Source organism: Misgurnus anguillicaudatus, chromosome 2, assembly GCF_027580225.2.
Source record: "Misgurnus anguillicaudatus chromosome 2, ASM2758022v2, whole genome shotgun sequence".
Classification (NCBI taxonomy): domain Eukaryota; kingdom Metazoa; phylum Chordata; class Actinopteri; order Cypriniformes; family Cobitidae; genus Misgurnus; species Misgurnus anguillicaudatus.
The window spans coordinates 12,006,721-12,033,883 of NC_073338.2; the positions used below are offsets into that span (position 1 = coordinate 12,006,721).

Sequence of the window (27,163 nt, forward strand, 5' to 3'; positions counted from 1 at the left end):
TGTAAGTGCAAGTTGTTTTCAGTTTGGAGAGCTCTTAAAAGTGTTTAAGTCTAGGACTAGTCTAATCCCTGTCCGCGAAACCGCCCATATATGATTAAAATAGTCTCAGGCCTAGTTAGAATATAGCTAGCATATTAAATATACTGGAAAAAAAATGTAGTGTATGCTATGCATAGTGCCTAGACCTGCCAACACATGCTTATTGTTATAAGAAATTCAAGAAAAGAAAATAAAAACTATCCTTAGACCTATAGACCATTACTGACCTCAATCACACCGGGTCCGGCTCCCTCAGAATCAACTGGCCTGCTAATCTCCTGCAGCTGCTTCTCTTTCTCTCTCCTAAAATATTTTTTAATATCCATCTCATCTGCTCAATGAATTGAAGGATACAACAGTATTGCATTAACAGGGACCCTGATGACATTTAGTTTTCAGTGACAACAACATTCTATGGGGATTGATACTGTTGAATATGCCTCTTTTAGAGATATTTTATTTTAGAGATATTTTATTTTAAAGATTATTAGGCCTATATTGTTGGCAAAGAATAAAGAGTTGTGATTAGATTGCTAAGTTAACAATTTCTTGTATTTTGCTTGTGCAAGACTAAAGTTTTTCATGACATAGCAAACCAAAATATTCCCATTCCTTTACCTCAAGAAAACGTAGCTAAAGGTAAGCAGCCAGCAGGTCATTAAAAACAACTTACAATTTCACTCCTCCGTATCACGACACTTAACAATCTTTATTTTACCATTAGCGTGCGTACTAGCGTGTGTATTAGTGATGGGCAGTCCGGCTCTTTCCATTGATTCGGCTCTTTCGGCTCAAGCGCTGGCTAGTGATGGCAGTCCGGCTCTTTTCATAGATTCGGCTCTTCTGGCTCGGCTCCCTTAGAAGAGCCGGCTCCCCTGCATGCGTCTGAAGATTCGGCTCTGCTTGTTCGCTACAAAGAATCAGCTCTTAGAGCCGCTCGTTCGCGAACGACCCATCACTAATACAGGCAACCGGAAGCGATCGCCGTTTTCCGGTTTGGTCACTTGACGTTCGACATTTATCTAGCGTATTCGGTCCGACTTGTCAGATGTTTTTTTGTAGCTGGATATATAACATTTGTTGAGTCTAAATATTAATGAGGAAACGGTTTTTGATAAATCAAATTTTACTGTTCTTATAATCATTTAGGGGGGCTTAGGAACATTTTGGGGTAGCTTCAGCCCCCCTAAAATAGGCCTAACGATGTCCCTGGCCTTGCCAGTGTTTCACACTAATTTGAGGGGTAAAAAACTTTGCAACTCTGTGAGGGGGCCCTGTGTGCAAGTTCATAAAAAAATTAATTGTCTCTGCTAAAATGTGTCTCTAAACAGAATGTTAACTAAAACACGTTATCTTAAAGCTGGATATTTTTCCATATGGAAATTTTTTATAACACTGAAATGTGTTTTCTGAAAAGCCCTTAATCTGTTACATTGCTATTTAGAAAACAAGGTCAACAGCCAAATATAATCATAATAATAAAAATAAATCATCATCAAAATAAAACCATGACTGTGACAGCTTGGGACCATTTTGGACCTTTATTTCTGTCTGTGTGAGATCATTTGATGAAATCTATGAGATTATGGGTTGGGGCTTGAAGGAAGCATATTTGATGGTTTAGGTGTTGTTTACATTTATGTAAGTTGCTTCAAAACATTTTAACCTAAATAAACATGTTTAGTAAGATTCTGTTCAAGGTTTTGCTCTACTGTAAAAGTAGGAGACATGAAGGAGTTTACATTCATTCAAGCTGTAATTGCGCTACAAACCCACATTAAAACATTTTAATAAATAACAAATTTAACACATGTCAGAAATAGTTTACTATTTGTTATAAAAATGCACGTGTGACTGATTGAGGATTACAATGTAAACTTTATTCAATGGATAATCCACAAACATAAATCCAGAAAAGCAGGCATGGGGTCATACGAATCAAGCCGAACCATGCCCAGAAACCAACAACTGGAACCGGGCTTACGCAGTGAAACACTAGCAAATGTTAGCAATGAATACAATGACAGGACTTTAAATGACTGAGCTAACCAGGTAAACTAGTAATGAGAGCTAATGAGTCTAATAATGGTTACTGGGAGTTTTGCAGAATGGTATTGAATGACCAAGAGGCAGTGCCCTCTGGTGGAGCATGAAGGCCCTCCACCTGATGGATATTACAATACTTAAAGCATCATGAAACACTAACCAAAACTTTTTTTAGCTGTTAACAAAGTTAGTTGTGACATGGATACGGTTCTGAAGTAAATGTGTAAAATATTATATTCTGTTTAATTATTCCTGTAATACTGCTAATCTTAGTAAATCTTATTTTATATCAGTTGCCCCGCCCACTCATCACAGTTCTTCTCACAGCGTCCACCACCATTTAAGTAGCATTTTTCAAAATGATAGTGAGGTAGACTGCTGGAGCTGAAACGGCGTGGTTTCATGATGCTTTAAGCAGAGCTGCTGAGCTGTTTAGAAAGTCTTGAGATTTGAGAAAATTAAGAAACAAGAAAAATAGGCGGTGTGATGACTTATTGTTCCTTTGGATTCTGGTCGTGAGGTTCTACAAAACTGTAAATGATGCCATCTTCTGGAACCTGCTGGAAATATTACAACAATTCAATTATAGTGTCGATTGTAAATGAAATACATTTCTATACAAACATTTATGTAAAACTTACTGCTTTATGCCCAGATGGATCTTCAACAAGACAGTAAGTTGTTTCTATGTTGGAATCTGATGGAGAAATATTCTGTAATAAAACATTTTTATTATTAAACATCTCAATACTTAGCAAATCTCATTGTTGTAATGTGTCACATTGATAGCAAATTAGAGTTATCCCTTACAGAGAGAGAGAGAGAATTGACAGCACGGCTGAGTTTCAGTTTCAACAAACCACAATCATGGCTAAAAGTGTTTGTTTTTCATCAGCTCATTTGCATTTTAAAAGATACACCCCGAACCGGCACATTTTTACTCACACTTATACAATGGCAATTTTAACATGCTATAGTAAATTATCTTTGGGTATTTTGAGCTAAAACTTCACATATGTACTCGGGACACCAAAGATTTATTTTACATCTTAAAAAGTCTCATGAAATGTCATCTTATAAAAAACATGGTTAGCACAAAATAAAACATGGTTAATTTTCATAAGGGTATGAATATTTAGTTTATTTACATTATCTGGATTTTCATCATTTATGGTGCTGTATATCACTACATCTTCAGGGGTGGAGGAAACCTGCAAACAAAACAATAAAATCTAATATAAACTTATAAATGTGCAGATCACTTCTTAAAGGTTTGTATTTGTCAGAGTGTTGTGTTAGCAGCGCAAAGCTTGTGGATTTAATCTCAGTGAACACACATAATAATCAAGTGTAGTATAGCTTGAAGGTGCTGTAAGGCACTTTAGATAAAAGCAACTGCTGAATGTATATGAATTCTGTTAAACTATTGAGCCTGCATGGTAATAATAATAAAAATCAGACCTAAAACACTTTTTACACAATATTGTAGATTCTCATAAAAACAACTCACTGTGTCAGCGACCACACAATCGTTCCTCATCTTAATATGTTTCTTATCTTCCTCTGTGAAAGGGGAAGTAAGTTTATATTAAGAACCACATACAGAATTTAGAGACATAACTGGGCGTGTCATTCATTGTTTTAAAGGGAATAAAAATGCAGGAGTTTATGGCAAACTGACTGGATCTCCTTTTCCATTTCCAGATGAAAACACCAACCAGAATCATAAGCAGTAGGAGCCCGGCAGAAACTGGAAGCCACAGCGACACTGCACTCCTGTCAGAAACACTTTAAAGAAACATCAGTAAGAATTCAAATCTGAACTAACACAAAAATGTTTAAATAATTAATTATTTTATATATATAAGCAATCATTTTTAAGCAAACATACGTTTGTTGTTTAGTAAATGCTGGTGTAGTATTTGTATTTTTTTCTGTTTTAGTTCTGCAGAAACAGAGAAGAAAAATTATTTGTGGGGCTGAAAAATAGTTATTAGAAAAGTTATTTATTAAAAGATGTGTTATTTAAAGAGAGAAAAAAAGAGCAAGAATAAAAAAAAAAAAATAGTTTATCCATGTTTCCTGCACTCCCAGAAGAAATTGTACAAAGGCTGTCACTACCTTTTAAAAATGTCCTAATTTATACAATTTAGGTACAGATATGCATTCTTTTGGTGCCAAAATGAACCTTTGAGGTACAAATATTTACTCTTTAGGTACAATACAAACATGTACTTTCTGAAAGGGTACCCCTCAGTGATAGCTTTTTGTATTTTTCTTCTAAGAGAGTGGCATCAAACCCATGACCTTGACCTGTTACAGGCAGCCACCAGTGACTTTAGCTACTAAACTGTTTGATTACCAGAAACATTACTTTTATCCTTATGTAACGAGAAAAGACTAAATACTAACTTGATGCTTTCAGTGCTGGTGTCTGGGGTTGCAACTGCTATCAGAAGTAGAAAAAGAGTCAAAAAGGTTTAACTATTAACTAGTTCTTATGCAGACATTACGTCTTGATAGTATTGATTATTGAGTTTTACCTTTGACTGTGAGTTGAACAGGAACCAGTAGATCTTGAACAGGAGGCCGTTGAACATTTACAGAACAGTAATACCAGCCAGAATCACTCTTCATCAGTCCAGACATCACCACAGTCAAAGATTTACTCCCATCATCACTGATCTTAACTGATGCATTCTGGGATGTGTCAGATCTTCCCACTGTGTTACATCTCTTGTCTTTATATCTACACCACTGTTTGGTGTTACTCTTATATTTAGTGTTGTAGAGACACTGTAGACTGATAGTACCACCTTCATCTACAGTTACACTGCTGGACATCACAGAGAGATCAGGAGCTGTCATCACAGGAGTGTTGTTTGAGATCATCATTTACATGAGGAACAAGAGAGATTAAAGAATCTACATTACAGTAATATTTCCATAAACAACTGTAATTTAAAGTAAATAATTTTATAATACCAGCTTGAACATGTAGAAAAAAAGCATCTGTGATGGTCATGTCTCCTGGTTGTTCACCAGTCTTCACAGCACAATAATAAAGGCCATTGTGTTGACCCGTCAAGTTTCTCATTGTCACAGTAAAAAGACTCTGAGCAGGATCATCGATTACTGTCACATCTCCAGCTGTAGTGTTTGTGTAAGAGTGATCAGTTTGTGAGTACCAATATTTCTTCAGTTCTGTGTATTTCCTGTCATAATAACATGGGATAGTGACTGATCCTCCTTTCTTAACTGAAAGATGTCTTGTAGTACTACTGTATTCATCACCAAAGCATTCAGTACCTGAACAAGCAACACATCAACTATTATTAGCTTAACACTGACACAATAACAATACATGTCACTGTAACAATATTATATCATCACATGAAAAAAAAGAAATTATACACTTGAACGTTTATCTATTAGTTAACATCAGAGATAACACTGAACATTAAAAAATCTCACCTAAAATGAGGCAAAACCAGATGATGGTGTACAATAGAACTGCTTTCCCGTATGCAACCATTTCTCAACTTTATCTTCCTGTTTCTTAAGTTGTTAACTTTAACTGAAGTACTTGTAGCCTACACTTCCTTTTATTTGTCATGCATGTGGGCATGTCTTGTATTTTTTGCAGGCACAGTAGACAAAATGCTCTTCGATACATTGTGAGGAAAGATAAAGGATTAATGGAATTGTGTACAGTTTTATAATTTTGTATGCATCTTTATTTCACATGCATGTACATTATTAATCCTTATCCAATATTAATATTCATGAGCTCCTCTTGGCACATGGCACACTATCACATGGTCTGAAACAGGAAACCACAGTGAGTGAGACTCTTTTAATAACTTTGAGCAGATCATATAGTGCACATGTAATACTGCATTTCACATTTTAAAAACTATTAAGTAACAAAATAGTTTTAGGAGCATTTACAGTCATAAATCACAAGAAAAACAGGAGAAGAGTATATGTATATAATACCTGATTGTACATATTAGATATAAGGGACTGCCCCAGTGACAGGTTGGCAGACTTGCGAGGGTTACTTTTAAAATGTTTTTGTTAAAGTTACAAATTAATTCATAAAAAGGTATTTAGTAACTCAAGACAAGCACCAAAATGAAAATGTAATCTGATTTTTTTTGAATTTCTTTAAAGTCACATAAACAGATTATATGAAGCTGTGATCTTCCTTAAATTTCTGGGATGGCGGTTGTAGTTCCCCTACCTACTGTACAGTATACATCTTTTTTCATCTCTGCAAGAAGAGATTGAGAAGGTACATTGTGAGTAGACTCAAGTTTCTGACTCTTTCATACATTGTTAAACACATTTAAAACATGTTCCCTCATAAGAAAACACTCTGTGGATAAATCATTTTTGGGAATTGTGCCCATGTAGCATTATCTTGAAATGTTTGTGCTTGAAAACATTTAAATCTATAACGTCCCAATAGATCCACCAAGCATGCCGCCTCACATATTCTGCACAGCACTCTTGCACAGATCGACAGCAACACCGGAAATTATGTAAGGCTGCTGTTTATAGATTATAGGTTAGCCTTTAACACCATATACCCCCATAGACAAACCTCCAAGCTCAGAGACCTCGCTCTTAATGCCCCCCTCTTCAGTTGGGTTCTGGACTTTCTTTCAGGCAGACCACAGGCTGTGAGAGTGGTCCAGGTCACCTCCAGCAACATCAACCTGAGCACAGGAGCACCACAGGGATGTGTGTTAAATCCTCTGCTTTATTCTTTTTACACATATGAATGTTTGTCCTCTCACAGCTGTCAAGTTCACAGATGACACAGTAGTGTTGAGCCTCATCTCTAACAGTGAGGCAGCCTACCTTGATGAGGTGGAGAAACTGTCATCGAAGTTTGAGTTGAACTGTCTCTTCCTAAACGTTAACAAAACTAAGGAACTGGTGGTTGACACATTTATCTACAGTTCTACCTCAATATCTGTCCTCTTAATTCAGATTTGTTTTGAGTTTTTCTTTGTATATTTTCTAAAAGAGCTTACCAGACTTACATTTTACTACAGGTTGTATTTGCATATAACTGTGTATGTTTAACAGATATCTCTGTCGTCTTTTCTTTTTTGAATTATATTTGTCTTATATTCTTATTAAATACATTTATACAGATCTCTGCTACAAATTGTTTTTTTTTAAATTGATTATAACAATATTTTTTTATATTTTTGTTTTTAATATACTTGCTATAATTTTACATTTATATGTCAGTTTTTTTGGAAAATTATGCCACACAGCAATCTTTTATAATGTTCATGTTTATTTATTTTGTCTCTGCAAAAATAAACTAAACAACACACAGTATACATACATTCAGACCATCATTTGTTTGACCATCAATATTGTTTTGTCTTGTATATGTGTGTAATTTTTTATTTTAGTAATTGAAGCCTGCATTTAAGAAATGTGGGTAACACTTTACATGAAGGGGTGTTCATAAGACTGACATGATATTGAGTTTTTTGCTCGTTAATGTCAAATGTCATTAAGTGTCATTTGTTCAGTTTTGTTATTTTTAATGCAAAGATGACATTGTTTGAATAAACCAATACATCATAACTTGTCATGACAACTTGACATTACAAAGACAACATAAATGACCACTTTTTACCAGTGATACAAATTGAATTCGTCATTAAAATGTCATTAAGTGTTAATACTTAATACCACTGTAGTTGAGGTCAAGAAAAATATGCATTATGTTGTTATAAAACTATTTTTGTATATACTATGTAATGTTAACCCCCTGGGGTCCAAAAACGCGGGGCCGCGTTTTGACGTGTTTTTTCCTTATCATGGCAGAATCAACTTAAAATACTCCATCATTAATAATCATACACTTACGTGTTTGACATCATTTGAAACGGTAAAGGGTCTTCTTTAATATGTGTTCATTCACAATAACAACAGATCTTTGTGTTTTTGTCAAATAAAGAAAATAAACAGGGTGTCCATCCAGACATTTCTGTCTTCGCCAGCTGTCTCTCAAAACACGTTACAAAAATCAATTGAAACTCCGCGATTACTCGTCACACAAGCATGATACACACATCCAAAGAAAGCCTGAAATGTCTACTTTTAAACAAGCTAAATATAATCGAGAACAAATATTGCCTGTTTATGTAATCTGCATTGAAGTAAAGAGAGTACCGTTTTTCCTGGCTGACTTCATTATCTTTAATTTGGTCACGCCCACAGCTGTTGACATGGTAATGAAGACACGAGCTGTTCAACCATAACAAGCAAAGCGTAAAGTTTGATCAGATTTAAAGAACAATGGAGAACGCACTGCTGGATTAGAAGTAAGTAACGTTAACAGTTAATTTATACCATTTATATTTGCTATCATGTAACTTAATATGCTCATGGCTTGTGCAGTTCAGCCTACATACAGTAACGTTAAGCAACCTTAGCAGACTGCACGCTTCGGATTGAAAAAGTTTTGCATTGTTTACAAACGGACGCGATCTCACGTAATGGCGGATTTCACTGTTGCATGCTGTAACAGTGTTAAACACAGTTATTCACTTATATCCTTCATGGAAACTTTCAGTAAGCCTGAACTGCTGTATCTTTTAAGTGTGTGCTGTAATATGATACCATGTTTACATGCTTATTTACAAATGAGTACGCGTGACCTCCCATAATGGCGGATATCTGTTACATGTTGTACAATGTTAAGACACAGTTATTCATTTCGTATCTGTCATGGCAACTTTGAGTAAATGCTGCACTGCGGGATTTGCTGTAAAATGATTCCATATTGTTTACATGCAAGGTAATTCCATACATTGCGCTTTACACGCGACACCGTTTTTATGAGCGCTGCGTTACACGGAGACGCGAGCTCGCGCACATGCGATGTGTTTTTAAAGTTCATACGCGCTTACAGAAACACGTTTAAAACAGAAGCTAGACGATAAGGGGATGGGCATCTGAAAACAGTCATCTGAAAACAGCTTTTTATATTAATTGCTGCAGATGTTTATCTGAGATTAAGTTTATGTACAAGATAGTATATGAATGTAACTTAGTATCAGTGACATTTACCCATCAGTTATATAAGTAAGGGTATTTCTGTGGACAATTTATGCTAACAGCTGTTTATAACTCTCTTAGAGGTTGCATCCCTCTCATCAGTACAAAACTAAGAAGTGGAAAAACACTTTTTGGACATAAAGTTATATGGTAACATGAGCCACATAAAGTTTACAGCTCTGTTGTGTATCAGTTTCTTAGTTTATACAAAGTTTTTGGAATAGGGTATGTTTCCAAATAAACTTAAAATGTCCTACTAACCATCATTTCTATTTTGATTATATTGTTAACTTAATAAATCTCAAACAAACATGTATACATTTGTCCTCACATTCTTTACTGTAATTCATTCTCACATTCCTGCCTCATTATGAAGCTCATTATGCAGCTCATTATGCGAGCCTATGTTTGCTTGCTGTCAATCAATCCTTCTCGCATACAGCCCGTCTAAACAAAACGTGTCTTACAATTTCTAAATCAATACATTGTTTTATGTGAATAAGTAGGCATGGTGATTGTCACAACATTTTAAAGAAAAAACTCTAGACTACTAGATTTTGTTTAGGAAAGTCTTGTTAAAACATGTTTAGTATGGGTTTTGTGGACTTATATCAGTGACTTAAAAATGTTGCTTTTTTAAAAACCACGCATAAACATTTTTCTCTCAAAAATACAAACATGTAAATACATGTAGCTCATATAATATTTTAGCCCAGTTTGTGCTGAACACAGTGGTATGAGACACTTCCCATTATTATGTTTTAAAGCAACTGAAATAAGACCAAATGTAAAAGCATGTCAGAACCTCTGAGAGTGTCCCAAAATGGTCGGACCCCAGAGGGTTAACCCAAAACGCTAGATAGTTTCTTAAGTTTGATCATTATTCTGCTATGTCATGTTTATGACAGATTTATGACAAGATTTATGTCAAGTTGTGTCATAACAAAGTAATTTCAAATTCTTTAAAAAATCCATTAAAAATAACATAATTGAACAAATGTCACTTAATTACAGATGTTATAAACATGGATAAAATCTCCTTCATGTTCATGACATGTGTCATGTTATGATTATGAAGGAGTCATGTCAGTCTTATTCACACTCCTTCAAGTAAAGTGTTAACGAAATTTATATTAAAAAAATAGCAAAAAGAGTACATAGCAGGTGCTTTCATCACAAATAGTGTATACAATAATAACAGTTGTTGAAAATCAAAAAACAACAACTCAAAACTTTCTCTGATGATCAAATGCTTTATGGTTTTGTGTAGATGGCAAACCTAATTCTGATACAAATCTCACAGGATTAACATCTGAAATTCATACAATTCATTCAGATATCTGACCTCTAATCTTTGTAACTGCAGTTGTAAATCTCATGAGAGCTTCACTAAATGAGGTTTACCTGTCTGTTATTTATCTACACATAACTATCCTTTAGGTCAATGTTAGGTAAAACTTGTGAATGAATCTTGTTCTGAGATATGATCTATCTTCCATCTGAAAGATAAACAAACACATAAGAGAAAGAAATGTTAGATGAACACTGTCAATACTCAAATATGACCACTTATTAAGATACACATCATACAGGGCCGGGTTACCCAAAAGCATCGTAAGGCTAAGTAGATCATAAAAATGATTGTACGAAGTTTCTTTACGGGCCGTTTCCCAAAAGCTTCGTAAATTAAGTAGCACTTGAAAATCAAGTGCTCTGGAGTAATTGTTAAAGGATAATTCCGGTATTTAACACTTTGAGTCTCATTTCTGGTTTGTTTTGGATGAACTACAATGATGGACACTGAAATTTTGACAATGGGTCGTGTCTTGACTTTTTGACTAGTTTAGAAGCGTCTCTTGACTGCCCCAGAACGGAAGTCAATGGGCATGCACAAACACGTCACCAAAACAACACTTAGCGTTCATTTTCAAAAACGTGCTACTCACCGAGTGGTTCGTGGTGTTCGTTGATGATTAAAAACAAGTAATGTAGCGAAATACAGTTTCTGTCGTGTTTTAATTGGCATTTTGTAAAATTCCATTGACTTCTCTTGGAAGACTCATTGCTCGCTGATATATCACTCTGCCGCCGGAAACGTGGTCTGTTTACCTGCGGTTGTAGTTTTTTCGCTCGATTTCTCTCAGAAGGCTAGCGTGAGCAGAGCAACTGTGCCCTCGGAGTAGCGAAATAAACAAACATCAACTTTTTCAAAAATCCTTACATCTAAAATGGATTATGAAAGGTGGATTCTGGGTGACCCGTTTGATTCTGAGTTTGACGGTCGAGGATATCGTTTCGAACCTGAATATACAGAAGAGGAGCTACGTGTAGGGAGATGGAGGCTCAAGCTATGTCTATTGAGGCGCCTAAAGCTCCGGCAGAAGCGGTCCCCAGGATCACGGGAACTTGGTGGTGTGCCTGTGGCAAATGCAGGCAGATGCCGACGGAGATAGAAAGTCGGTGCTGCACGGAGTGGGACCTTCTCGTCACAGCTGGCATGGCCAGCTTGAATGTCTCAGTCGACGAGGCTGATGTGTCATCGGTATGCATCACAGACAACGAAGTGCGCCAGCTAATGTGTAAACCCATGGTGGAAACTTTCTTCTGGGTACCAAAGATAAACTGGAAGAAACGCCCCACACCTGAAGGACCGAATGGACAATTGTCAGAAAGGTAAGCTACATTGATATATTGCATTTCCTAGTTGCTGACGCAGTCTATGCTCTGTTATGTAATCCTCAGGCAATACCGACTTGTGGCTTATCATGTAATTCTGGAGTGGGCCCTCAAAGGCCAACCACTTGGACGAGGAAGTAGAATTGCATTGCCCAGTTGCGTGGTGTGGGCTGTTAGGGATGCATTCCCATCCCTACTGGACAGTATGCTGGGTTAAAACCAAGCGAGATAGAGGACTTATTCTGACTTATTCCCACTTAACATTGCATTCAGCTTCTGTTAAAAATGTTAAAATAAAATGTTATTTTTCTTCTATGTCACTTGTATTTGCATTTATTTACAAAGTACAAACCAGTCTGTTACGCATAAACATTTTCATATAGTATGAGTAAAAGTAACACATGTATGAATTTAATAAAAATGTAATTTATATATAATTTTCTAACATTTATATAAAATATATAAAAACATAAATACGCATGTGTTTCTTAAAGGGATACTTCACTTTAAAATGAAAATTCTGTCATCATTTACTCACCCTCAAGTTGTTTCAAACCTGTATGAATTTCTTTCTTCTGCTGCACAGAGAAATAAATATTTTGAAGAATGTCAGTAACCCAACATCTAACTGGAGCCATTGACTTCCATAGAAGGAAAAAAACTACTATGGAAGTCAATGGTTCCAGTTAACTGTTTGGTTACTGACAATCATCAAAATATTTATCTTTCTGTGCAGCAGAAGAAAGAAATTCATTTAGGTTTGAAACAACTTGAGGGTGAGTAAAAGATGACACAATTTTCATTTTAAAGTGAAGTATCCTTTAAAGGAACATGCCCACATTTTGGGATTTTAGCTTGTTCACCGTGTCCCCCAGAATTAGATAAGTCCATACATACCTTTCACATCTCCGTGCGTGCTGTAACTCGGTCTGACGTACCCCCCGCTAGCTTAGCTTAGCACAAAGACTGGAAGTGAATGGCTCCAGCTAGCAAACTGCTCCCAATAAGTGACAAAATAACACGAACATTTTCCTATTTGTGTGTTGTGATTTGTATAGTCACAGCAAGTACAAATAACAAGGTCATATGAGAAGAAGAAGAAGAATCCGGAGGAGAACACTTCTAACACGGTCTTACAATCCATAATTTCATGTATTTAAAAAAAACACTCACCTGGTGAGTCAGACCTTGCATCTCCACACATCTCCACTTGACTCGCCTTCAGGCTTTTGTCTCATAAGGCGCTTGATGAGATTCTCATGATGATTCCTGTATGCAAAGTGTACTACTGGAATAACGTAGTGTGATTGGATGGAGTAGTACTGCGATTTCTGCAAGAGTTGCAAGTTTAGTATTCTGGCCCAGTCGTGTATTTCAGTGAAAGTTGTTCCAGAGAAAAGCATAGCAGCAGAAACAAGCAGGTTATTCTGTGCCATTCCTCTTGCATCAGGACATGATGCCCACCTGCCATGGTGATTGTTCATACATGTCCATTCAATCTTTATTTGGCTGCATGCAGTTGTAACTTTATCAGTGATGGGTACGGCACATGTATGGCATGTTCTAAACAGTGTCATGAGGCTAGACTCGTTCACAATACATTTTCTTTCATCCCACTCCCCTTGCCTTTCTGTGGAACATGAACTGGAGGTTGCGCTTGATGCTGATTGTTGACTGAGGCTGAAGCGGGTGTCTTTTTGGTCATCCTCAATGATTGAGGACATGCTGTCAGCCATCTGAAGCATCTCAGTTTCACAATCATCTGGCTGTTGAAAAGTGAAACAAAGTAATGCTTAAATATATACAATATACAAACTTACAGATAGTGATAGCCTCTCCCTGATCACAGGGAAAGCAGGGTAACTACCAGATAAGGACTTCCTTGGTAATTTCGTGGAGTGTTGAGGCCGTTGCTGTGGGCTGGTGAGAACAAAGGACAGGCTGGAGGTAGCAGGCAGATCCTTCACAGGAGTTGAAGAAAGGGGAGCGTTGAAAACAAGGGGTTCTTCACCACCAACAGCCTGTAACATGTTGCAGAGCACACTCTCTCATCAATATTACTGATAGAAGCACTGTTGTAATGATGGCTCAGACAGTTTCAATGGTGGTTTGAATGGTTTCTACAGAAGTATTGTTAAACTGCTACATCTACATTTGCCAGAGAAACTATTAATTTTTATGATTGCGTAACGATTAATCACAACTAACCGTTTTCAGAATAAAAGTTTTTGTTTACATCATTCACATATGTTTACTGTGTATAATAATTATGTATATATAAATACACACACAGACACACCAGAAATAATTACATGTGTATATACATTATTATACAACAGTTCTTTCTGGTTCTCGAATCTGATTGGCTAAGAGCTATGCGATATTGTGCTGATAACGGCACAGTAACCGCTTCACCTTTCGTATCATTCCGCCACCTAGTGAATGGAGGTCCTAAACAGGCTCATCTCTGAATGGAAAAACACAGACGCCCTGTTTTTAAACACTCTCCGTGTGTCTCATTAGTTCACTAGCTCGTAAATCAGTCTGTGAATCCCCAATCGGAAGTTATTATTCCGTCAAAGATCAGCGCTCTTGGATGTTACGTTAAAGTTAATGTGAGTAATGTCTTGTCACATCGTGTGGACGATTAACACTTGGAAAGAGGAATGTAAACACTCGGTTTTTCTTCTGGAGCTGTATCTCTTATCAGAACGCGAAAACACCGTGAAAGACTGCAGGTAAGCACCACAGCTTTTAAATGTGGACATTGATAATATATTTAATCGCTACGTGACTATTAAAACATGTTATGAGGTATCGCCACTGGTATATTTATAAGCAGCATGCAAAAACATCTCTCTGACACTTATAAAAAACAGTTTTATATAGTACTGACAAGAACGAAGTCTAATAATAACCGAGTGCTCGTATGGCGTTAAGATGAAATGGTAAACCAATAGTTACATTATAGAAGTATAGTTTTATTAACTTTTACCTCACGCCAAAACAATAACAACACAAAAGACAGTAAATATGAATAAGAAAACAAGTAATAGTTTCATCATGACACCAAATACTGGTGATTTGATCTAATTTTTGACCATCAGGCCAACATGAGAGCCAGGGAATCCCTGTCAGAGATGTATCCCAGAGAGGGCGGTGGTCAGTGGGGCGAGTGAACACTGACGTCCGCTCATGCTTTGGTTCTCATACGTACCGAATCTCACTAAGCAAACATTCAAACAGGCGCTATCTTTACTAATCGACTGTAGATTTATATAATACATATATATTCTCGACTGAACTAATCTTAAAACTACACTTTGTGACCAAGAAATTGTAATATTTAAAAATGGCGAATCCGTCCATTGAGTTAATATGAGATTCAAAGCAGCCAAAAGTGTTACCTGTCATTCTGGCTGCCCTCAAATCCGTGGCGAAAGTAGTTCTCAAGCAAAGAGGCTTTTAAAATTACTCCGTTATTGTTTTCGTTTTTCAAACGTGTGCCGTCGAACTGTTATATAAAAGCAATATCGCTCTCGGAGTCGTGTGATATAGCTCTATATCATCACGGCTGTGATTGCCTACGGCCTCGTGCCTCTGGCCTAATCACAGCCGTGATGATATAGAGCTATATCACACTCCTACTCGAGCGATATTGCTTAATTATATTTATTTATTTATAATTAATACTACATAAAAGTATAAATGCTTTATAAATATATTTTTTCTTAAAATTATACATGTATGTGTGTGTATTTATACATACATAATTATTATATACATATATGAAGTAGAGAAAAACGCGTATTCTAACAAACAATTAGTTGCGATTAATTGTTATGCAACCCTAATTATTTTTATTGGGTCATTTAGGGAGATTAGCTAACGTTACACTCTACATATCTGGAAAGGTTATTGTATAAGGAGTCAGCATTGTTTACATTAGCGGCTTTTGGCTTATTGTGAGGCTGACGTGTTTTACAATTCTTATCGGGACAAATGTAAACGTAGATTTTCTGTCTCTTTTTTACAATACCCTTTCCAAAAATGTATAGGTTAGTTAGTGTCCGTATAACTTTTGAGTCAGATGTTCATGCTAAACTAGTCATACAAATAACAACATTGTATATTGTTTAGCTTACCCCAAGGTCGTCTTCGTCAAGTGTTGGTCCACTAATCGTCGGTACAGCTGCCCTATTCAGAAATAGTTTCTTCAGAGACTTTTTTCGAGTACCTGTATATTGAACATAGTCCTCGCGCCGAAAGTGTAAGCCACAAACACGATGGTCAGCTTCTCGAAGAAAATCTACAGCGGTGTTTATGTCAAACCCGAGGAATGAAAGCCACAACTTTAGTCGTTCAAGGTTGTGGTAAGGAAGCCGATGACAACACCGTGTTGCAGGGATTATACCACAGTTTCTGACCGCACAATTTTTTCCCATATTTGATGGCTCAGTGACCAGCCTTAGGTTTGAAGTTGAGCTCGATTGTGACCGTCTATACGGCAAAGTGGTTGTCGCCATCAAGTGGTCGGGAGTGTGCTAACGCTTCAGACTCAAATATAGAGCGGAAGTATATACGCGGTTGTGAGGTATCTGAAAAAATTGTTCCACTATAGCAGATAACACGGATTGAAATCATACATTGCGCCAATATATTTGTTTTTAATCATCAACAAACACCACGAACCACTCGGTGAGTAGCACGTTTTTGAAAATGAACGTTAAGTGTTGTTTTAATGACATGTTTGTGCATGGCCATTGACTTCCATTCTGAAGCAGTCAAGAGACGCTTTTAAACGTCAAAAAGTCAAGACACGACCCATTGTCAAAATTTCAGTGTCCATCATTGTAGTTCATCCAAAACAAACCAGAAATTAGACTCAAAGTGTTAAATACCGAAATTATCCATTAATTCATAAGTGCATCGTAAGACTACAGAGTTACAAGGTCACCTGCAGGACAACCAGCACATTACACTCCTGCAATGACAATAATGTAATGTTTTAAATCTATATTTATCTATTGGGTTCTTCTTTGTTTATATTTTTAAATTACTTTAATATAATATATTAAAAATTCAAATGAGAAATCAAATTTAAATGACTAAACAACATAAATTAATAAAGAAGGAAAACGTATTTGGTACAAGTTGGTAAAAGTTTTTTTGTATTTTGGTAAAAGTTGGTACTACACTGTAAAAAAAATTGCCTCCCTAACTCAAAATTTTCTAGTGACTGGTAACATTGACATTTTTTTACTTGGGCCAATAGATTTTCTGTGAAGTGAATTTTATCAATTGTGGCAACGATCTTTAAACATTAGCTCAATGGAAAATAATAGGTTGAGCCAATTGAAAATAAGAAACCATGTTTTTTTGCCCAATTAACTCCTTAAAATTGTGGTAGCATATGTGGTAAAATTATATTGGTAAGGAAGCATGCTGAATTGTTTTTTTCCCGTTGTCCTAAAAGAAAAAGAAACACCCAAACTATTTTGTAACATTTTATTCATTTTTTATTTATTTGTAATACCTTAAAATTGTGAACATACAGAAATGGTCTGCATACAATTGCACAGTAGACATTAGAAAATAATTATTTTTAATAAAAAGTTTAGAAAAGATATTTTACAAATATCTTCAAAAACACCAATTTACAAGTGGAGAGGGTTCCTCACCCAACGTTAATCACAATTTCACTTGAATTTAACATTCTCACACTAAGTAAGAGCTCATGAAACTACTTTAAACATTTAAACAATGGCTCATAACAGTTTAAAGATTAAACACCTAAAACGTTCTACAAATTAAAGGCATAAAGTCTCACAAATTTTCCAACACAACCTGCTCACTGGAAATGAATCTTGACATGGATCAGCAACTGTTCAGTGTTTCACAAATTCCCTTTTTCATGTCACGTGTGTAAATCACCAAAGCCTTGGTACTCTGTAAGAAGTAAAAAGTAGCACTGAGCGTTCTTGTACCAAATGAAGCCAATGTAATAAATTAAACCAGATCAATATAGAATATCCTCAAAGGTTACACTTCTGAACATAGAAAAATGTCTGCTCTTAGCTATATTGCTGTTCAACATTATGAAAATAAAACAGATTTAATATAGAAGTACAGTTATTTTGGTATTGGAAAATTTTCATTACTATAGTTTCACATATAAATGTGTGGTTATATGGTTATCCAACACAAACAATAGTAAAACTATGGTTAATTTTCTAAGGGATGGATTGTTCAAGCAAACTATACTAATTTTAAGCGCTACTTCATGTTGGTTTTATATTCAATTACTTACAGTACAGTGAACGCGCTGATTATATAAACATCTCGTCCGTTTTGAGACTCGCGCCGTTGAGTATAAACCGCAGCTTTACAACACCAGCTGAGAGAGCGCGTACTTTTCACATCTAACTTACCCCTCGTGGATTTCCTGATGCAAGATGACGACGGCAGCATGCACGGCGTAGATCGATTGGCACATGAGATCATAAGGTGTGTTCGACTTCATGCGGCGCTGCGCAGACCGATCGGCGGCTGACTTGAAGCAGTGCATTCCGGTTAGTATTTTTGTCCGACTTCAGCTGGCGCTGCAGGCACGTGACTGCGAGAGCGTTTCGAGAGTAGCCGGCTAGCTCAGCCGGTGCAGCTTCTCCAGAGCGGCTGCCCGGAGTTGTGATGACGTTACAGCTTTACTTGATTGGTCGCCTCATTGATGACAACGATCACATGCGTTTCAAGTTTAATCCAACCTTTAGTTCCACTAATAAACATTATAAATTCATGTTTTAAAACAGGAAAAAACACTTTAATATGCTTTAATGTGTTATATTGTGTCGTGTAATAAAATAAAAATGAAAATAACAAACTCTATTGGTATTTTAATAATATAGGCTTGTTTCCCATTATTTTCGGGTATACAGTATAAGCAGCAATTAAAATATTCAATATAAAATGTTTCTGGTTGCAACTTTTTATTAAAAGGTTTGTTTTTATTAAATTCAGCATCTAATTCACTGCGATTAAAAACAAGGAAACACGGCGCCAGTGTTGCCAGATTGGGCGGGTTCCCGCCCAATTGGGCGGTTTTGAATTTGATTGTGCGGGTAAAAATTGGCTTGGGCGGTTGTGCAAAAATTGGGCTGGTTTGGGATCAGTTGGGCGGGTTTGAAACGTGCATTTTATAGGCTTATTTAACAAAAAACCCAAATGTGCATGTATTTCATGACGTTACTAAACACACGCCCACTGCATGTGTTTGTGTTGACGCCACGTCGATGATGAGTCCGCGTTTAGCCAATCACAAGTGATAGCAGCCAGCCAGCTCTCTCAGCGGGAAATCAAGATGTTACAGATAGGAGTTGGAGAGTGACCCGTGCCTGAAGCAAATGGATAATGCCTTTTAAATCGGAAAATAGCACTGCAAATTCTGCAACACGGACTCCGGATTGCAACGTATAAGTTGCTTGTCACACATCGGCCATGTCTCAATGCGAATGCTGCAGCCTCCGGAGGTCGCATTTCTAGGCTCCATATACGTCATCGACTGTCTTGTTTTAGAATATTAACAGTTATAAAGTTGACTTTTATTCTTAGTTAATAGTAAATTGTTGTAATATGCTTATACCTTGCGAATGTAATGGTCAGTTAAATAAAATAAACCAGGCTTGATGACGTATGCACCCTGCATACGCGACCTCCGCAGGGTGCAGCTGGAGTGAGAAACGGACATCAATTACACGTGTTTGAGCCATGGATGAATTATCGGAGCATTTCAGGTGAACAGAACCAAATGTTCGGCTGTCATTTAGTCAATTGTGGAACCATGAACTTCAGCCAGACTGTACATAGTTCTGAAAAGTTCAGATGTTCACAGTGTTCTTCAGCTTCCTTGCAAGTTAACGCACAACCAACAGCCTATTATTATTGTTCTGCATTTACTGCTTAAGGTAAGCCTATTTACGATCTCTCTCTCTCACACACCTATTTATCAAGAGTAAAAATACATTATTATTAATAATATAAATAGATAAAAAACGTTATTAACGAATTGGGTATTTGAATAATCATAAAACACTTAAATATACGCTGTAAAAGTGCATTGTGCGTGTGGGCGAGGGAGCATAATGTAGCTGTTAACAAGTTATGTCATTTTGCTAGTGTGGTTCTGTTCTGGTGTCGCTAGCTATAGTATGTTGCATTAATTGTGTAAGTTAAAAAAACTAAATGCTAATCAAATTAAACCAAAATGTTGATTTAAATATTTTGGGCATTTTTTTGTGCGTTTGGGCGGGTTTTGGAACACTTTTGGGCTGGAAACCATCAACTCTATCTGGCAACACTGCACGGCGCACACGTCACTATGGCAAGCAGCAGGTGTCCGGCTTGACGGCTCCGTCTTCAGTTCCTCCCTCAACTGCAAGCTGCAAACCTCGCCGATCGGTCTGTGCAGCCCCGGATGATCTCAAACACACCTAATGTAACGCGAGATATAAGCTTTTGAATGGCTCTCGTGGAACTTTAATGTCATAGGTTGATTTGTCTGCGCAGTGCTGCATGCAGTTGAAAAAACAATGCGCCCGTTTCGTGACGTCCAGGCCGAATAGACCCCTTCAAGGTTTGTAAACATTGAATGAGTATCGGGTGCGCGCGCAGCATGGGATCAAACTGTTCATACCATCCAGACTTTATAATTTAATCTAACAGGGCTGAAAAATGATGACTTACCTCAAATGAAGTGAGCACTAGAAACACAAGCCTCTTTGATATTTGCATTGTCCCAGTCTGCACGTTAATTGTTTGCAGCCGCAAATGTTATAGTTTTTTGTTTTTGAGATTCTGCATGAATCGCGAAAACTTAACGGAAGACCTGGTGCGATTTTCACAGCCCACAACGTAAGTAGGCATTTTTGACAATACCGAATAATACGCAACTCAATCTGCTGTAATGACTTTTCTGACCCTGACATGCGCAGTGTAAACTGCCTGTGACGTGAACCGTGAACGGGTCTATAGAGAAGCCCCTACACTCGTAAAATATTCATTTATTTAAAAAGCACGGCAATTTCTCTCTAGAAAGGTGCAGGTTGCAAGCAGCCTTTCATGTCTATGTGTGCATGTGTGTTAGCTCGGTGCGTTACACTGAGGAGAAAACATACCATATGCTTTTTGTTTGTATGCTGTAATTATTCAGATTTTCACTCAGTTTAACTAGAAAATGACTTTAAAAATGATTTATGTTAATATTTAAAAATGACTTAAATGTAAATATTTAAGTACTTACCATAACTTTATTGTAGAAAATGTCGATCATCAACTCCCGCACAACCACACTGAAGCCAATTAATTTCCGGTGCGTTCCCATACGCTTTTCTGGCTCAAAATACGTTCAGTCAACTCAGATTTTTCATTTGACACAATGAATTGGCTGAGCAGAGTTTAATATGTTCTGTGAATATACATTTTTGTTTAACCCCAATACCTTAAGTTTTAATTACCACAATGCATATTTTTGTTTGGGGAGAATTATTTGAAAGCAATATGTTGAGTCAATACTTAACTTTCAGTTTCCACAATTTTTTTAAATATAATTTTTTTTACAGTGTAGCAAATTGATAATTGGTTCCTACCGATTGCTGCTATAATTAATCAAAAAAATTGTTTTGAAGGGCATCTGATTAAAGAAACCAAATAAATATTTACGGTACAATGCAATAATCCATAATAATAAATAAACATAGATAATAAAAACAAATAACAATAATAATCAAAACTATAATTGTCCGCCATTCCGTGACATGTCTTGTTTCTGTCTGATTGTCATCTCCTGGACTTGTTAATTAATTACCTGATTCACTCCACCTGTTTGTCATTTAGTCTGTGTGTATTTATACCTATGTTTGTGCAATACTCACTGTCGGATCATTGTCGCCATTCCACTTCTGTTCCTGTGCTTAATTTCAGTGTTCCTGTTGTACTTATCTGCCCGTTGTTGTTTCTCGTGTTTTATTTTTGGTTTGTTAATAAATGTTATTTATTCATTGTGAACTTTGCACATGCCTCCTGATTCCTGTAACCCATCGACCATCGTGACAATAATATAACATGGAGAAGGAGTTCCGCAGTGGGATGAGCCCTAACTAAATACGGAAAATAATATTTCATTATGCTCAAATTATGAACAATCATTGAACAATAATGAATAATATTATTAAAAATATTAGTGCACATCAGCTAAAGATCATTAGCCGAAAAAAGCTTCTGCTACAATTACATTCATTTGTGACATTTCAGCACTGACAAACGGATAGCGACTTTTAAGTAGCACTTAAAACCCAGCTGCGAGCGATCATTTTAGGTGCATCTTTGGGAAACGCACGTAAATGAACTACAAATGTTCATTAAGTAGCTCGTAGAAAGTGGCTCTTGGGGCGGCAGTGGCTCAGTGGTTCATGTAGGTTGTTTACAAACCGGAAGGTTGGTGGTTCAATCCCCGGCTCCACCGGACCAAGTGTCGAGGTGTCCTTGAGCAAGACACCTAACCCCAGCTGCTCCCGACGAGCTGGGTGGCGCCTTGCATGGCTGACACCGCCGTCGGTGTATGAATGTGCGCACGAATGGGTGAATGTGAGGCTAATTGTAAAGCGCTTTGGATGGCCATAGGTCTGTTAAAAGCGCTATATAAATGCAGTCCATTTACCATCTTAAGGGCTAAGTTCAATTGTTATCAGGAAACCTAGCCCAGATTTGTGAACATTCACACTTTTATAACATTTGCCCAAAATAAAATGTAATAATGACATTTGTTGATACTGTGCTCCTGTCTGTGGGGACTGTCACATGATCTGTCATATATATAAAAATAAACAGAAGATAATTTTTAGAAGTGAGACTATTGAATGAGTTTTACATTTAACTGTGAGTTGGACAGATCAGTAGTGACTGATCCTCCACTCTTAACTGAAAGATGTCTTATAGGGTTACTGTTAGATCCATCACTAAAGCATTCAATACCTGAACAAACAAACACATCAACTATTATTAGCTTAACACAATAACAATACATGTCACTGTAAAAATATTATATCATCACATGAAATAAAAATGAAATTATACACTAGAATGTGTATCTATTAGTTAACATTAGCACTGAACATTGAACAATTTCACCTAAAATGATGCAAAACCAGATTAGGGTGTAGAAATAAATTTCTTTTCTGTATGCGACCATGTTTCAGCTCAAGTTGTTAACTGTGCAAAAACACTTCCTTCTACACTTCCTTTCTGTCAATCTTTTTAGGCACAGCAGCATGCTCTTATGGTGCTTTTCCATTGCATAGTACCCCACGGTTTAGTTTAGTTTGGGTCAGCTCACCTCACTTTGGCGTGGTTAGCTTTTTCATTTAGTTTAGTACCACTTCGCAGTGGGAGGGATTATAGGCGTGTCGTTATATTTGCGCTGCCTACAGCTGTGACATCATACAAAGAAAATCATACTCACTGAAGTTGCATATAAGCATATAATGCCTACGTGCTCGTCGCAAATGTTCCTCCACAAACTGCAAGTCTGGAAAGAACTGTTATGGTGTTCCTGATTCTCAACTTGTGGATGTTTTTCATCGGTAAAAGGGAGTTTGGGAACTTATAGCGGAGCACAGATGACAACATGTTTGCTCGAGACAGTGCAAGCTAGCACTAAAGGTAATGCTAAGCGATGACGCTGTTAGTGACGTTTCTTTCAGACCAATCAGTGATCTACTGTGTTTTCACGTCACGTTTGGTATCAGCTCGGGTCGCTTGGAACCCCAAACGAGGTGGTACGAAAAAAGTATCGGGTACCACGTACTGCACCCAAAATGGAAAAGCTCCCAAAAGTAAGCTGACCCGACCCAAACTAAACCAAACCGTGGGGTACTATGCAATGGAAACGCGCCATTAGATACACATGTGCCGTCTCAATAAAATTAGAATGTAAAGACAAAAACAATTAAAAGTCATGTGTAGAGCTTGGTAAATAAGACATATTATAATTCTTTTGAACTCTTTCCCCACCATTAGTGAGTTATCTTGTCAATAAAGAGCAAACATTTGCATGAAAAAATGTGTTCCTGATGAGTTTTTATGGTTAACTTTAATACCGCCATTATCCCCTATTATATTTATAAAAAACTGAAGTAAAAAAATAAATTATTCATTTAATACTCTGTGTATGTTTGGATAATCATTCTTAATCTGATCTCTAACAAAATTCCTTCACAAAAATGCAATAATTTTAGTTTTTTGCTAAAAACATATTTATAAGTTTAAATGTTTTTTTCTCGTTTTGTTTGTTTGTTTGTTTGTTTATTGTTTGTTTGTTTGAAAGCAGAGGGTCTGTTCTTTCATTTGATATATTTGTATGTTTATATATTTTTAGAAGAACATTTCCTTGAAGGCATTTTGTGAAACTTGTGAAAATCACACAAAAAAATGGCGGGCAACCTTTCAAAAAAGGCTGGTGGGGAATGAGTTAATTTTACATTTTTATTTCAGATAAATACATTATTAATCCCTATTTAAATATTCACATTATGAGCTTCTCTATGCGTGTAAGGCAGACGTGTAATGCAACACTAGAGGTCAAAAGCTGTAAACCAGTGTGAGATCCTGTTGATAACTTTTAACACAGATGACACACAGTAGTATGGCACATTTAAAACTATATGGACCTATTAAGTTTTAAGCATTTACAGTAATTTAAACTTAAGAGAAACAGGAGAAAAGTGTGCATAGTTATACTTCAGTGAAAGTTTATTTTTTCAGGATTATTTTTTTACAAACATAACCATCCATCACGTCAACTTTCCCTTGGAAGACAGCAAGGCTCACGGAATGAAAACGAAAACCAGAAACTTTTGATGTTTTGCATGGAACCGAAACGAAACCAGAAACTTTAAAAAATATATATGTTCCAGAACAGAAACGTTCATTTAAAATAATGGTAACCGGTTAATACTTTATTATTTATTTTTTTAACAAGATTTCTGTCTAATATGACTCGGTGAAGTTCACTTCCGGACGTCGTTGACTCATTGGAGAAATGAGAAGCTTGCCACCAGTAAGTAGCTTACTCAAGCCCAAGTCTGCAAAGCTCAATCATTAGGGGAAAATATTGTAGGCTACCAAGTTTCTTAAGATGTTTTTTTTTAATACTAATTAGTGGTGTAACTGATCGCAGTTGATCCGTGATCTGTACAGATCATGACCCACAGTTCGGCTCGCATGAGATTTGCGGATTAATATGCAAATTTAAATAGGGTGAAAGTTTATCATTTGCACATGTTTTCAAAGGGTTGCAAATGTTAACACTTATGTGATTTTAAACAATTTAACCGCAGAAAGGTGCTAAAGTGAGCAATTTCTGTATGCACAGACACAATGTGAATGTGTCCGGTCCAACTCCAATCAAACGTGATTACCCAACCCAGTCTCACCCCATGGCGTCAATATTTGACGACACTTGACCATGCGTCAATATGTTGACGCGGAGGGTATACCTTTCGCGTCATTTTTTGACGAACTGGGGACTTCAATACTATTACGTCCGTTGCATTCTCTTCCTATTTTCTTACCATTTCCGCGTCGGTTTAGGGTTAGATTTACATAATGACATCCCTACCCAAACCTAACTCTAACCCCAACGCCAGGTGACAACTGTTTAATTTCGCATACCTAACTCTAACCCCAATGCCAGGTGACAACTGTTTAATTTCGCGTCCACTGTTTAATTTTGCGTAATCTAACCCTAAACCGACACGAAAATGGTAAGAAAATAGGAAAAGAGAATGCAACGGACGTAATAGTATTGAAGTCCCCAGTTCGTCAAAAAATGACGCGAAAGGTATACCCTCCGCGTCAACATATTGACGCATGGTCAAGTGTCGTCAAATATTGACGCCATGGGGTGAGACTGTGTTAGATTACCCCTATGCCCTTCAAAGATCAGAACTCTTGATGTGTAAACTTGTGAGAGAGTTGCACTACTGTGCTGCTACTGTGTAAAATACAGTCTGTGTAAAATACGAATTTGTTCTCCGTCTCTGTGTGTGTGTGTGTGTGTGTGTGTGTGTGTGTTTAAGTGCACTCAACAAATGTAGGCATGTCAGAATTACAATTATGCCGCTTACATATTGTAGCCTTTTTTGACAAGATAGAGGCTTTGTCCACACGAAGCCGGTGCATTCCCTATCCGATCATTTTTCCCCTTGTTCTAAAAAATAATCCGTAAACACGAAACCACTGAAACCGACTGAAAGCGGTGTAGTATATATGCCGGACCAGTATGGGGCGCTGTAATTCTGCCACAGATATACACTATACACAGAAAAGAAGACTTTGAGCATGCGCATAACCAACGTATGGTGTTGTCCATTATCGCTTGTTGGTCACCACAATTGCATAGAAGCAATAGATTTTGCTGTAATAAAGCTAGTAGGCTTAGCAGCTTCTGTAGCACGAACACAATCACGTAGTGCGCCGTTAATGTTGTTGCTGTTACGTGTGACGCTTCCGACACGTGATGTGATGACGTTTTCGCTTCACAAAATAAATATATGGATTGGCTGTACACACGAATCCGCAAGGGTGTCGATTTCAGATTTATCCACTTTAGGACCCGGTTTCAAAAAATAGCGGTTTCAGTCTCCCAAAACGCCGGATCCATGCGGATGAAACGCCAATACGATAAAAATGTATATGTATACAGTGATACACGTCTCCGTGTGGACAGCCCCAGAGACTTAATAGAGACTTAAGGAAAATTATGTAGACTAATAATTTAAGTTTAATGTCCTAATGATCAGCCTACTTAATTAAATGTCCCACAGCTGAAATGGAACATTATTAACCGGTCGGGAACTTTATTTTTTTGTTCTAACCGGTTCAAGAGCGTCAATTTTAGGGTTGAACCGAAAACTTTAAAATACTGTTTCTGTTCAGAACGAACCAATTGGGAAAAAATTCTGGTTCAAAGCCCTGGAAGACAGAAATGCTTCAAGTGCCATCTGAAAGATCAAACAAATAAAGGAGAAATTACATATCGATTGTACTTTTGTACTCTTTTCTAAAAAATATTAATTATTTTTAGATATTCACAACAGACAAATTTGAGCATTGGTCAAATTTACGTCATAATTAAATTTGAAGGGACACGCAAACCCTTACAACTTTAACAAAAGTTTTGAGTAACCCAATAATAAAAATATATTGATAACAGTTGCGTCATGCTCATGTCTGTGCTGTTAGCTGTTGTCAAAAA

General features: G+C 36.8%; 1 protein-coding gene across 15 annotated transcripts in view; it reads right to left on the reverse strand.

The window, feature by feature from the left end:
• Window positions 1-1,897: 1,897 nt before the first annotated feature.
• The window catches only part of LOC129441712 (polymeric immunoglobulin receptor), a 62,083-nt gene continuing 36,817 nt past the window's right edge, over window positions 1,898-27,163 (reverse strand). For 4 of the 15 annotated variants that reach the window (XM_073872761.1, XM_073872760.1, XM_073872770.1 and 1 more), the window contains 6 exons: window positions 3,977-4,030; window positions 3,767-3,873; window positions 3,596-3,648; window positions 3,234-3,296; window positions 2,727-2,798; window positions 1,898-2,645 (listed from right to left, as the gene is read on the reverse strand). In XM_073872761.1, the coding sequence (XP_073728862.1) occupies window positions 2,577-2,645; window positions 2,727-2,798; window positions 3,234-3,296; window positions 3,596-3,648; window positions 3,767-3,873; window positions 3,977-4,030 (418 nt within the window). In that variant the 3' untranslated portion in view covers window positions 1,898-2,576. Of the gene's footprint in view, window positions 2,646-2,726; window positions 2,799-3,233; window positions 3,297-3,595; window positions 3,649-3,766; window positions 3,874-3,976; window positions 4,031-4,497; window positions 4,535-4,628; window positions 4,947-5,070; window positions 5,395-5,559; window positions 5,759-27,163 lie in introns of those variants that run through there. The other 11 variants (XM_073872768.1, XM_073872765.1, XM_073872767.1 and 8 more) reach the window with 7 other exon arrangements.